The 12,237-nt window shown below is 29.1% G+C and overlaps 4 protein-coding genes across 7 annotated transcripts; 2 read left to right on the forward strand and 2 right to left on the reverse strand.

Annotated features, from left to right (window-relative positions):
- The first annotated feature begins 1,688 nt into the window (after positions 1-1,688).
- LOC122523009 (GATOR complex protein MIOS) lies at positions 1,689-6,042 on the forward strand. Its single transcript, XM_043644525.1, has 14 exons — positions 1,689-2,035; positions 2,194-2,391; positions 2,480-2,767; positions 2,975-3,202; positions 3,276-3,437; positions 3,530-3,711; positions 3,805-3,938; positions 3,999-4,112; positions 4,244-4,610; positions 4,686-4,824; positions 4,921-5,059; positions 5,149-5,356; positions 5,426-5,634; positions 5,745-6,042. Exons 1-14 carry the CDS (start codon positions 1,915-1,917, stop codon positions 5,830-5,832), a joined length of 2,577 nt encoding a protein of 858 aa, XP_043500460.1. The 5' UTR covers positions 1,689-1,914; the 3' UTR covers positions 5,833-6,042.
- LOC122523089 lies at positions 5,700-7,232 on the reverse strand. Its single transcript, XM_043644655.1, has 4 exons — positions 7,046-7,232; positions 6,329-6,515; positions 6,135-6,250; positions 5,700-5,804 (listed from the first exon to the last, which is right to left on the reverse strand). Exons 1-3 carry the CDS (start codon positions 7,124-7,126, stop codon positions 6,165-6,167), a joined length of 354 nt encoding a protein of 117 aa, XP_043500590.1. The 5' UTR covers positions 7,127-7,232; the 3' UTR covers positions 5,700-5,804; positions 6,135-6,164.
- LOC122523051 (tumor susceptibility gene 101 protein) lies at positions 6,423-9,700 on the forward strand. 3 transcript variants are annotated; one of them, XM_043644587.1, is made up of 9 exons: positions 6,423-6,740; positions 7,650-7,711; positions 7,799-7,883; positions 7,970-8,035; positions 8,100-8,263; positions 8,357-8,474; positions 8,554-8,777; positions 8,865-9,223; positions 9,294-9,700. In XM_043644587.1, exons 2-9 carry the CDS (start codon positions 7,658-7,660, stop codon positions 9,478-9,480), a joined length of 1,257 nt encoding a protein of 418 aa, XP_043500522.1. In that variant the 5' UTR covers positions 6,423-6,740; positions 7,650-7,657; the 3' UTR covers positions 9,481-9,700. The 3 variants fall into 3 exon arrangements, with proteins under 3 accessions (XP_043500522.1, XP_043500513.1, XP_043500530.1); XM_043644578.1 differs by lacking the exon at positions 6,423-6,740 and having other exon boundaries at positions 7,264-7,711; XM_043644595.1 differs by lacking the exons at positions 6,423-6,740; positions 7,650-7,711; positions 7,799-7,883 and having other exon boundaries at positions 7,970-8,041.
- A 254-nt stretch (positions 9,701-9,954) lies between these two features.
- LOC122523097 (transmembrane protein 258) lies at positions 9,955-10,671 on the reverse strand. Of its 2 annotated transcripts, none has more exons than XM_043644677.1 (3): positions 10,528-10,671; positions 10,079-10,324; positions 9,955-10,025 (listed from the first exon to the last, which is right to left on the reverse strand). In XM_043644677.1, exons 1-2 carry the CDS (start codon positions 10,528-10,530, stop codon positions 10,085-10,087), a joined length of 243 nt encoding a protein of 80 aa, XP_043500612.1. In that variant the 5' UTR covers positions 10,531-10,671; the 3' UTR covers positions 9,955-10,025; positions 10,079-10,084. The 2 variants fall into 2 exon arrangements, with proteins under 2 accessions (XP_043500612.1, XP_043500603.1); XM_043644668.1 differs by having other exon boundaries at positions 9,955-10,005; positions 10,528-10,668.
- Between the last annotated feature and the right edge of the window lie 1,566 nt (positions 10,672-12,237).

Here is a 12,237-nt window from a genome sequence, read left to right on the forward strand (position 1 = left end):
GTTACAAAGTCAAGGTGATTTATTATAATGCATAGTACCCTATTGAGATACTATTTCTTTCAGAAGACATTTTATTTGCAGTAACAAATTCAAAAAAAATTTTTTTTTTCTTTATATTTTGCTGAAGATTAAAATCATCATAATAACCGTTTAATCTGGTATAAATTTTGGCCATACGTAATCAGGACCAAGTTTATCGACAACTTTTAAATACCATTTTACGATTTTTGGGCGTAATCGTATAGCATCTATATATTGATCAATTGTCCAAGTTGGATATTTTGTTCTTAATGCCAATAAAAATTGCAAACTTAAAACGGGCCCAATGGTCTCTAATGTCTCTTCCCATGAGAAATAATTAAAATCGACCATGAATCTCTCAAACCAATATTCAATTGTGGCAACACATACTTCTGGATATCGAAAACAGCCCATTGGCGTTAATACCTTTCTAGTATCCTCGACACTTTCATGTCTTCTAAAATGAATCCATATTATTTTAAGTATTTGCTTTAATGATGTACGCATATTTGAATATGCTCAACAGGGAGCATAAAACACTTTAATGCAAACGAGTTTTAATAACCAAATATTAAATTAATCCGATCGTTTTTCGATTTCTGTGTATAAGGACTACTGAAAACAAATGAAATGTTTCCTTGACGTAGACTCAAAATTTGGTAATAACAGTGACACTCATCCTCAAGCTCCGCATGCGTAGAAACGATTAGATGTCAAGGCAGCAATTTTCCTTCTCTTTATTCTATTTTATATTTATTTTATTTATTTATGTACACATATTTTATTTATATATTTATTTATGTACACATATTCTATTTATATATTTATTTTATTACTTTGCTGCCTTTATAATCTCTGCTTTTTCGCACCTTATTCTTTAATAGGCACGGACTTCTTTTTACTTTTAATTAGCTCCTATTGACCTTGTTTTTATCCTTTTAATTAATTAATTTATTTCATTTATTTATAATTATCTTATTAAATTATTAATATATATCGTATGTCGCGTTTATTATTTTATTTGTTATATAAATGAATTTAGATATTCTTTCCTTGGATATTTTTGGTTTAAAACAAAAAATTATTTTTTCTGATATGTTTCCGTAAATTCCTAAACAGTTCTAGTAGAGATTACCAATAAGAATCACATTGAGTATATATGAGCTGTTTATTTTGAAAGTGACATAAGTCACTTTTTCAAAAAAATCGAGTTCATGGTAACACTAATTACAATTGAACGGTATCTTTTCATTTTAAAAAAGGAAAAAAGAAAAGTAACTTATGCCATTTTCAAAATAAACGGCTCATACATAAGTATATATATATATATAAGTTCCAGGTTATATAATTTCAATTATACTTTTTTCTCTGCTTCAGAATAAATTTGATTTACAGAAGGGTGAATTGCAAAAAGTTGAATTTGAAGTATAAAATTTCTATGCACATATTTAAATGTATTCGTTGTTCCTTTGCTCATAAATTTGTATCGTTTAATAACAAGTACAATAAGTTTATTAATTTATTTTATTAACATTAACTTACAGTAACATGAATATATTATTATAGAAACTTTAAAATTCAAATTGTTTTCTACGGTTATGATAAATACGATCATTATAAACGAAAAATATCAATCAAAATTCTTTTAAGAATATTAACAAATGATTGGATGATTTCAATTATCGTGAATATTTCATTACCAATCAGAATAGATGGTTGAACAGAAATATGTCTGCTTATACCATAGATGTTTGTAATTGGAAAACATCCACGATTTATTCGGCATCGGAATATGCGCAAGTGCAATACAATACAATACAAGTTAGAATGAAAGAATATTGTGTTTAAGATCAAATTGTAATCTTTAATATTGAATGTATATTGGCAATAAAAATGAGTAGTGTTAAACTTGATGTGTTGTGGTCTCCGGTTCATTCTAATAAATTTATTACATGGGGAACAGAAATATGTCTTTATGAGGTTGCTGATATTAAAGATGGTATAAGACAATTATGTGAGTATAATGATTGTCAAATATATTCATTAAAAATATTTAATATTATTTGTTCATTTAAATTTCTTCTAAAATTTCTTTGTCATGAAAAATGTATACATGAAAATAATATTGTACATGATTTAATAGGTGTTATACATATTTTTTGTTACGTTTAGGTGTTAAACTTTCGGATTCTACTGTTGCTCATTTATTATCTACTAATACGAATCATCATTATGTTAAATGTATTGACATATATCCACAAGCAGAATTAGATATTTTATTAGCAGTTGGACAGGATGATGGAAAAGTTGTCTTAACTACATTTGGTCCGACTATATTTGATTCTTACGGTTATACTGGTAAAGAATTAGGTAAGTGATCAAAATGCTTTTTTCTTATAAATGAATATTTAACATATTTAATTAATATCTATTTATAAATTTTTCTCTCTCTCTTTAGTTCCTAAACACTCGAGACAGTGTAATGCTGTTGCATGGAATCCAGTAGATTCAAATTTAATAGTTACTGGTTTAGATAAGCATCGTACTGACCATTCTATTCTTCTCTGGGACATAACCAAAAATTCTGAAAGAATTTATCATAACAATACTCAAGCTGATCCAAATAGGCCGGTTGCTGAATTAGCTGTATCTGAAGTAATACATTCATTGGATTGGTTTAAAAGTCAACCGAAATGTTTAGTTGTCGGTGCTAATAACAAACAATTAAAGATGATTGATTTTCGAGGTACGAATATAACAGAATAATTTTAATTAACCCATTGCACTATAACGTGTGAGACTCGTGATATGCTTTATGGTTCAAATATGAAAATACAAGTCCTTCTCATAGCGAATCTTATGAGCCAAATATAAAAAGTATGCTTAAATCATAGTGCAAGGGGTTAATTGTATATAGCATCCTCTAATACTATTTATTACATTTTTTATTCAGATTCTGCTAAAATAGTAAATGCTGCTCCTACAAAAGCAGTGTATGACTTATCAGTAAATCCACATAATAACAATTACTTACTTTCACACGTTGATAATCAAATTACTATATGGGATACACGATGGTTTGAGAAACCCATTCTTACTTTATCACAAGGCAAACCTGTTACAAAAGTCTTATGGTGTCCAACAAGGCATAACTTATTGGGAGCATTACAGAAAGATTCAGGTATTATCATATTTAACATAAACAATGTGTTAAGCGATAAGATCAATATAACATTTTCTTTTTTAAATTGCAGTGGCATTACACTTGTACGATATACAACATTGTGGAATGGGAGGAGGAGAAGATCCAGAACTTGGTGCACTGGAAAGAACAGTAGCACCGCCATGGCATAGTCCAGTTAGTTTCGCATGGCATCCAACACATTCTTATCGTTTATTAGCAATATCGCAACAAGGTTTGTCATATCAACAACAAGAAAAATAAAAGAAACACAGTATTATGCAAATGCATAATATAACGCATACTATTTTTGTTATTATATTACAGGACTTACGGATTATACAGTCTGTGAAAGAATTACAGTTAATTGGTCTACTAGATCTTACATGGCATGGAATCACGCATCCAAATCATTTAAGTACATTTGTAGTAGCGATAATATTTATAAATCTATTGATGACATTTCTATTCTGACTAAAACAAGAGCCTTAGCAGATTATGGATTATTAGTAAGTCCATATAAAGTATAAAATAAAAAATCCAAAAAAATTTATATGCAAAAAATCTTTTTAAATATACAATATGTTATTTATTTATTATAGCCTGAATTAGCACAAAACGGTGAATTGGCTGAAAATGATACTTTGAAAAATTTATGGCAATGGTTGTACCTAAGTCGTTCTCTCGTAGAAGATGGAACTGTACTAAGCCCAGATAATAAGCATCCTGGTGTAAGGTAATAGGAATTTATGCTATAACATAATTGAATATATTAATATATGTATATTTTGTATAGAACGCTTTTGAAATTGGACGGGCAACAAAACTCTAATAATGGTTTACTAAAATCAGAACTTACTCATCGACCCTGGGCAGATATAGGTTCCACACACACTGCTAAGATTTATAGGTAATCTGTGCAGGTAGAAAATACTACTTTTTATCATAAGGGTTCATGATAACAGAACAAATAAAAAGAAAATATTGTGAAACAGCCAAAGTATATAATATAATTATGTATAAATATTCTCGTAAATACAGATCCGCGGATAGAGATAAAGGTCTACTATTATGCGGTTGGAGATTTGAAAAAGATACAAATGCACCATATGAAAATCTATTCTTAGATAGATTAGTAAGAGAAGGAGCGTATCCTAGAGCTGCTGCAATAGCCGTATTCAATCTTTGTTTGCGACAAGCTATAGAAATATTAAACCGTGGTGCTAGAAAAATGTTAATAGCTACTAATTTAAATATTGTCGCTATGGCAATATCTGGCTTTTCTGAAGACAGGAATAGCATGTGGAGAGAGTCGTGTTTAAAGTCCAGATGTCAACTTTCTGACCCATATTTGAGAGCAACGTTTGCTTTCTTGACAGCGGACAATGATTCATACGAGAATGTACTTGTAAGTAAATTGTTTTATGTCTATTTTTTATGTTATAATTATTATCTCACTCATATGTATAATTATTATTTATAGAATGAAAATGGTATGGCAGTAGAAGATAGAGTTGCGTTTGCTCTTATGTTTTTGCCGGATAATAAATTAGTTGAGTATATAAAAAAATTAACGCAAAACTTGACCGACGAAGGGAATTTAGCAGGTTTTCTTCTGACAGGTATAGTGTCATTAAATTGAATAATAAGACAAATTATAATTGTTATGTTTTAAGTTATTTAAAAAATTATTACTATTTATATAATTATTATTTTAGGAGCAAGTTTAGAAGGTATTAAATTATTAAATAGGTATTTAGAAATATCTGGAGATGTACAAAGTTGCAGTCTTATAGCTATTAGAGCATTGTCACCTAAATTACTTCAAGAGAATCAAGTTCAAGTATGGATAGCCAGGTACAATAATAATAATAATAATAATAATAATAATAACATTAGAATTATAAGCATAGAAAGAGTTTAATTTTTTAAATTTGATATTATAGCTATAGGGATCTCTTAAATGCTTGGAAAATGTGGAATCAACGAGCTCATTTTGATATCGCCATGAGAGCTGCAACAAATGAAAAACCACCTCCGCAAATATACGTTTCTTGTAATTTCTGCGGTAAAAGTATATCCGCTTTTATGCAAGGACTTAGCAGAGCTAGAGGACCGTTTGGTAGATTAGGAAGTACTTCTAATAAACTAAAGGTAAGATTTATGAATCCTGACGTATTTAAGATAAACATATAAAATAATATTTCTCTTCGATTGTTTTAGATGTCTTCGTGTCCTAGTTGTCGAAAACCGTTACCACGATGTGCGATTTGTTTGATGCATATGGGTACTGTTAGTGGAATTCAATTAACTTCTGCTGGTATAAGTAGAAATGAGGATGATAATAAACTAACAGAATTTAATAATTGGTTTACATGGTGTCAAACGTGCAGACACGGTGGTCATGCCGATCATATAACGCATTGGTTTAGGTAATATAAAAATATTTATTTTTAATTATAGAAATTATATGAATTAAGAAAATAAAGAAAACATCTTTACGTTTAATGTTTAATATTACAAATAAACTGAAATATTGCAGACAACATTCTGAATGCCCAGTAACGTCTTGTACGTGTCGATGTTTTTCTTTGGATGCATCCTGTAAAATAGGAACAAGTGTTATGTAAATAAATGTGTAGATATTTATTGTACAGTCCTATACTACTAAATATTTCTATTTACAATTAGACTGAAGAGATTACTTTACACCATCTCTATATAGATGTTAATTTAATTATATATATATATTTGATAGACAAGTTGATTACCTCTGCTTACGTTAAAGTTTTAAAAAAATAAGTATTTTGTTTTAATAAAAAAAAATCTATATATCCTTATCCCATTATTTTAATCCACAAATAATATCCTCTTTTTATGTATTTTTATACTTTATACAACTTACAAAGATGATAGGAATATTAATACATACTTCTTTTTCGTTTGTACACTTTGATAATATTTAAAGCCCATAATCCATAGGTATAGACCACTTTTTATTTCCTAGTAAATGCAACACAGAACAAAGATCATTGTATTGATTTGGTTCTGCAATAAATAAAAATACAAATTTTTAAAAATATACTATAATTTCAGTAAACTAATCAAAAAAGATAATAAACTTACGGAATGTACATGTTAAATCAGAAGGGAAAAGAATATAATTGTTGCACGATATGGTACTTTTCGATTGTGCAATTCCATGTACTTCTATATAACCTTCATCATTGCCACTGAGTGGTTCATTTAATGTTACGTTAACTTTTATACCATCTGTCGTTAAAAGTTCAATACCTCTTCCATTTGAACTTTTCTGTCAAAATTAATTGTAAATGATAACCTAATTGCTTTAATGATCATTAAAACATTCACTACCGTGCTGTGGAGAAGTGGTTCCAACTATGGTTTAGAACTTATTTTTTGCATTGATTATCACAAATGTGTGATGCTGCAAATCCCCAATGGAATACCACATATCGGCTTATCACAGATATGTGACACTGGTAGCAAACGTGTTAGAATCAAAATCTTAAGCAAGGTGATCAAATAAAATATGATATATTTTTATTCTCAATGTATACCAATTATGATATAAAAATTTATTATTTTCTTTTAATAACTTAAACTACAATCTCTGATTTTTAGAAATTAATCAGCAGTTCCTTAGTTGTATACAAATTAGAGTATTTTTTATTATATAATAACATTTATAAAGATAATTTCTTTTTTAATGCATGCCAATTGTTTTTTTCTTTTATGCAATACACATTAAAGTATTTTGAAAAGACTACAATCATTTAAAATGGATAATATATCGAATAATATTAATGAAAGACATCTTACACGAGATATGGTTCCAAGTAAAATAACTTCTTCTCCAACTTTTTGTGGTAAATAACGACCATTGATACGTTCTTTAGCCATTTTCTTTGTATTCTTGATAGTTATTTCTTATTAGAAATACGAATAACAGACAATGGACGAACCTATTCTAACTTTTGTTTTTATATATAAAAGAGAGTTACCTATAACAAGCTAAATAGAATTCATATTTAATCTCTCTCACTCACGCCCTCTGTAATAGTCATTGACAATGGCGACATAATAGAGTAAACTAAGTGATTCACGTAGCAGCTTGCAATAAAAAAAAAAAGAAATAAATGATTAGAATACTTTTTAAAGCAAAGTGATCGTGTATGTAATTTTTAAGTTGCCATTCTTCTGTCAAACGTATCTGGGAATTTTTAAGAGTGAGATAAGGTGCTCTCTGATGTCATAATCAGATTCTTTTAATTAATAAATATATCTTTGTAAAAGTGTATTAATATTAATTTTGGTGCTAAGAAAAGCAAAAAAACAACGCATTATATTAATTATTTTTTAACAATTGTATGTTAAATCACAATTTTTCTTAGTTTATATTGAGTGTAGTGTTTTTTCTAAAAAGAAGTCTAAATGGTCAAAATGACACCACAGGATGAGGGGAAAATAAGACAAGGATTAACAAAGGTTAATTTTATTTAAATTACTTGACAATTTATTATAGTACAAATACATTTCATCGATATTTAATCATTTAAATGTTTAATATTTTAGTATCAAAATCCAGAAATAACAAAGGCTCAGGTACTGAATGTTCTATCGACATACAAAGGTCTACAATATGAGATAGAACCATTTGGTAAGAGACAATAATTTGAAAAAGAATGATCTGCATCTATTGATGAGTAGTATTTGTATTAATTCATACGCTTCTATTATATATAGTATTTGTGGATGGAACTCAAAAGGAATTATTCAATTTACAAGGGACGATACCTGTCACATATAAAGGTAATTGTATGTACATGAAAGATAATTCCAATAAGACAAATTAATTTTGGGATTAATTTTACAGGAAATCGTTATAATATTCCAATATGTATATGGTTAATGGATACGCATCCAAATAATGCACCAATATGTTACGTTAAACCAACATCAGATATGTCCATTAAAGTAAGCATGTACGTTGATCATAATGGCCAAATTTATTTACCATATCTGCACGATTGGTTACCAGTAAGTAAGATAATTTACCGGTTAGTGAATTTGTATCATTACGTTAATAGTATAAAAAGAAAAGTACTTTCTTTCTCATTTTTATTCACTTAGCATACTTCCGATTTACTTGGCTTGATACAAGTAATGGTTGTAACGTTTGGAGAACACCCACCTGTATATGCAAACTCGCGTAGTGAAACACAAATGAATGCAGCATATCCTATACAACGTAAGAATAAAATATTTTTCATACAAATATAATTAATTATTAAAAAAAATATAATATTTGTATTTACATTTTCAATTAGCATTCATGCCAGTAGCTGGACCTACCATGCCAGGAGGTGGATTTATACCATATCCACCAAATTCGCAATATAATACTGGAAATAATATTTATCCTCCTTATCCACCACCCGTAACATCAAATATTCCATATCCAGGTTATAGAATGTATCAAGGTGGTGGTGGTTTAAATTATCCAGGACAAGGACATAGCGGTTCTTATCCTTATCCACCTGCTACGCAGCCAGTGAGTAGTTGAACTTCAGAATTTTGATTAATATTATTTCATTTAATATGACTTCAAGAAGAAATAATCAAAATTTCATTTTACAAGTCACCCACGGTGCCAGGCAGTTCTGGTGGAAGTTCTGGTACGATCACTGAAGAGCATATTAGAGCATCCTTAGTATCTGCTGTGGAAGATAAATTACGTCGTAGATTGAGAGAACAATTTTCTCAATTGCAAGCAGAACTTGAAACGTTGCGTCGTACTCAGCAAGAACTTAATAGCGGTTCTGCTTATCTCTCAGAGTTATTTGAGAAATTAAATAAGGAAAGTGCAGAACTCGATAAGAATACAATTATTCTACAAGATAAAGAGGCAGAGTTGGAAAAAGAAATAACAAAACTTTCAGACAATCAGTCAATAGATGTAGATGAGGCTGTTACGACGATTACACCATTATATAAACAGTAAATCCTTTTCATATATAAATTTCTTATTGTCTTTTATCACATGCAATAATGATATATATTTTTTTAGGATGTTAAATGCATTTGCTGAAGAGGCTGCGACGGAGGATGCAATATATTATCTCGCTGAAGGGTTGCGTTCCAGTACTATAGATTTGGATGCTTTCCTTAAACAAGTGCGACAACTTTCACGTAGACAGTTTATGCTTAGGGCGCTTATGCAACGATGTCGTCAAAAAGCTGGATTGGCAGGTTGAACTATTATAAATGGATATATTAAAATCTTTTATTATAACGTATTTGTAATAAAGTATATAATTCTCACATTGTGCAAACATATGGATAAAAAAGTGCATTGGTATGATGGATCGGAGTTGTGCAGTAAGCAAATGGATTATGTTGTAAAGTCTATGATAGAGTTTATCGATATGTATAATATTCCTTCGAACAAAATACATTTTTACAAATTTCTCCTCATTGCATTGTTAGTGCAATCATCGTTTTAAAATATGTCTTTAAATAAGAATAGTACACCCAAACTGTTATATAAACGATTTATATTATAATTATCTATATCAAATATCATTAGATAATATAGAATAAAAGAACACCTTGATAATATAAAAAAGATACTCAAATATGTTTTTATTTAATTTAATGTATCAATAATAATGTGGATTTCGTTCGATAATTTTTTGTTTTACCAGCGCTCTTTCAATCTTATAAATATATTTAGACATTGCAATGAACATTGCACGATTTAATCTTTATCACTGATTGAACTGAAAAAAGGAAAGAAGTTCTAAAAGTTTCATTATGAACACTAATACATGATTTAATATGTAATAATCTTACCTATACTCATACGTATATGCCCACGCATAGAAGTAAGAATAATACACCAAATCCCGAGAATATAGCTGCCACTAATGAAATCAACAATTCTTTGAATATATCTCTAGTAAATTTGGTACTGGTAACTTCGTACACGAAGAACCATGCCGTGAAAAATATTCCAATACCAAGCAATACTATTGCAAGTAATGAAAAAACTGCTGGGTTTACCGGCGAGACGTATCTCGTCATAGACTCAAATTCCACCTAAATTAATAAAGAAATCAATCTATATCGATCAATTTTATTTATACGATTGATAAGACACATCACGTCAAATTATTTTATTTAAAAAATAAGAAAAAAAATATAAAAATAAAAGTAAAAATTAACCTAGAAACAGGAACAATCATTTATTCATTGATTTGAATATGGCGATGTCTTAAGACAAAATGAAAAATTAAATTTACCATTTTTAAATATCTGTTTTGACGTGGCTCACTGTCGCTTGACAAACTCACAAACCTATTCAAAGAATAGTGTGAGAAATCGTACGATTAAAATGAACACGAATCACAAAGATTCGATTAGATATGACTGACGAGTGAAAATATCGACATGGTTAATAATCGACTGAGGTTACGATATATCGTATCCTTCCTTATCGATCTATTCAATTGCGCGCGCAGTTTATTATATCAAGTTTAAATTTGAATATTACGATTTATTATAATTTACGTAGTAACATTATTTGCTATTTGTATCATTTATGTGGAATTTTTTATACACGATGTTGATTTACTTGAATTTAAAAAATTTTTTTTTCGATCATCAAAAATCCAAATTGGCGGAAATATTTAACACATTACTTACCAACAGATAATTAATCGGATACATATAAAATTTGATTATTAATTTGAACTCGAATTCTTCGGTAATACGGGGAGTATTTGTACGTAAAAAATAAAATAAAAATTTACGATGTTATTTTTTCTGCAGATTATTAATAATTATTAATAACAATATTCAGAAAGCTAACAAACACAAAATTGTTTTTTATTCACTCATAGCAAAACAAATATTACAAATAATAAATTAAATAAGAAAAACATTAAATGTAGTAAAACAATATTTAGATAGAGCCAATTTTTGGTCGATCGATCGATAACCGAAATCAACAAAAAGCTTACTTTTAGAGACGCGGTCAACAAATGCTACCAGTATAAAGCAGCCTGCTAATCGGATGCCAATAAATAATGTAAATAAACACAATAAATAATAAAAATCTATACTAAGGAAGTAAAATATTTCTAGCAAGACAATTATCGTATCGTTAAATCTATTTTCGTTATGCACGAAGTGGCTACTTTAAATAGTTTCCAGTCCATAGTTTCAATGATTTCCAATCGGCGAACACTAACGTGGCCGTGAAATTAACGAAATGGCCGATTACTATCATGATCGGTCGATTCGGCTCGCTACTTTAAGTTCTTTCTTTTTCTTTTTCTTCTTTATTGCTAAACTCGACACATCTTTCTCTTTCTTTTAACATTTTATATGTATATGTATATATGTAGGTATTCCATAACGAAAGAAGCGAGCATGCGATTGTAGTGGAATTTCTTCCTCAGCTTTCTATTTCTTTAGATATTTTCACTTTAATCAATCCCTCCTTCTCCCATCTCGCTCCAGCTCCCCACCCCTCCCCCTCCCCTCATGTCCCTTCCTTTTCTTGAATATTCAATATACGTTTATTGTAAGCTATTATTTGAGCCTGTGGTTGAAAGTTCCTTAATCGATTACATGCGAGCATCAAGCAACTCATGTAACATGGTTCATCGAGAAATGCAAAAAAAAGTATTTTATTTTTGTACAAAATTTCCATAACTATTTGAAGTATTTCGTATACTTGTACTTTCTTCTTTTTCTTTTGTTTTACTTTTTTTTATTATAATTATGATAATGATATTTTTCGACGATAGAGGATATTATGAAAAGGTGTTAAAACAAGTATCATACGTAGTTTATTTCTCCCATCATTCAGATCACTGAATTGTTAATCGATCTTTGGGTGGAGATTCTGGAAAGTATCAGGTAAACCGATTCGCTCCGGTAATTATCGTGTTTAGTATATAAACTCTAGGAGAATTGTATTTCTCTCAGAGTTTCTTTAGATAATA

The sequence above is a fragment of the Polistes fuscatus genome, unplaced genomic scaffold (genome assembly GCF_010416935.1).
Source record: "Polistes fuscatus isolate 324 unplaced genomic scaffold, CU_Pfus_HIC Scaffold1, whole genome shotgun sequence".
NCBI classification, from domain to species: Eukaryota; Metazoa; Arthropoda; class Insecta; order Hymenoptera; family Vespidae; genus Polistes; species Polistes fuscatus.

Excerpts from the sequence above, each read along its gene's own strand:
- LOC122523009 (XM_043644525.1), top strand. The coding sequence starts at position 1,915 with ATGAGTAGTGTTAAACTTGATGTGTTGTGGTCTCCGGTTCATTCTAAT. Across the intron at positions 3,438-3,529 it reads ATTAGCAATATCGCAACAAG|GACTTACGGATTATACAGTC; the intron begins GTTTGTCATATC and ends ATTATATTACAG. Across the intron at positions 4,611-4,685 it reads ATTCATACGAGAATGTACTT|AATGAAAATGGTATGGCAGT; the intron begins GTAAGTAAATTG and ends TATTATTTATAG.
- LOC122523089 (XM_043644655.1), bottom strand. The coding sequence starts at position 7,126 with ATGGCTAAAGAACGTATCAATGGTCGTTATTTACCACAAAAAGTTGGA. Across the intron at positions 6,516-7,045 it reads TACTTGGAACCATATCTCGT|AAAAGTTCAAATGGAAGAGG; the intron begins GTAAGATGTCTT and ends TAATTTTGACAG. Across the intron at positions 6,251-6,328 it reads TGATTTAACATGTACATTCC|AACCAAATCAATACAATGAT; the intron begins GTAAGTTTATTA and ends TATTTATTGCAG.
- LOC122523051 (XM_043644587.1), top strand. The coding sequence starts at position 7,658 with ATGGTCAAAATGACACCACAGGATGAGGGGAAAATAAGACAAGGATTA. Across the intron at positions 7,712-7,798 it reads TAAGACAAGGATTAACAAAG|TATCAAAATCCAGAAATAAC; the intron begins GTTAATTTTATT and ends TTAATATTTTAG. Across the intron at positions 8,036-8,099 it reads GATACCTGTCACATATAAAG|GAAATCGTTATAATATTCCA; the intron begins GTAATTGTATGT and ends TTAATTTTACAG.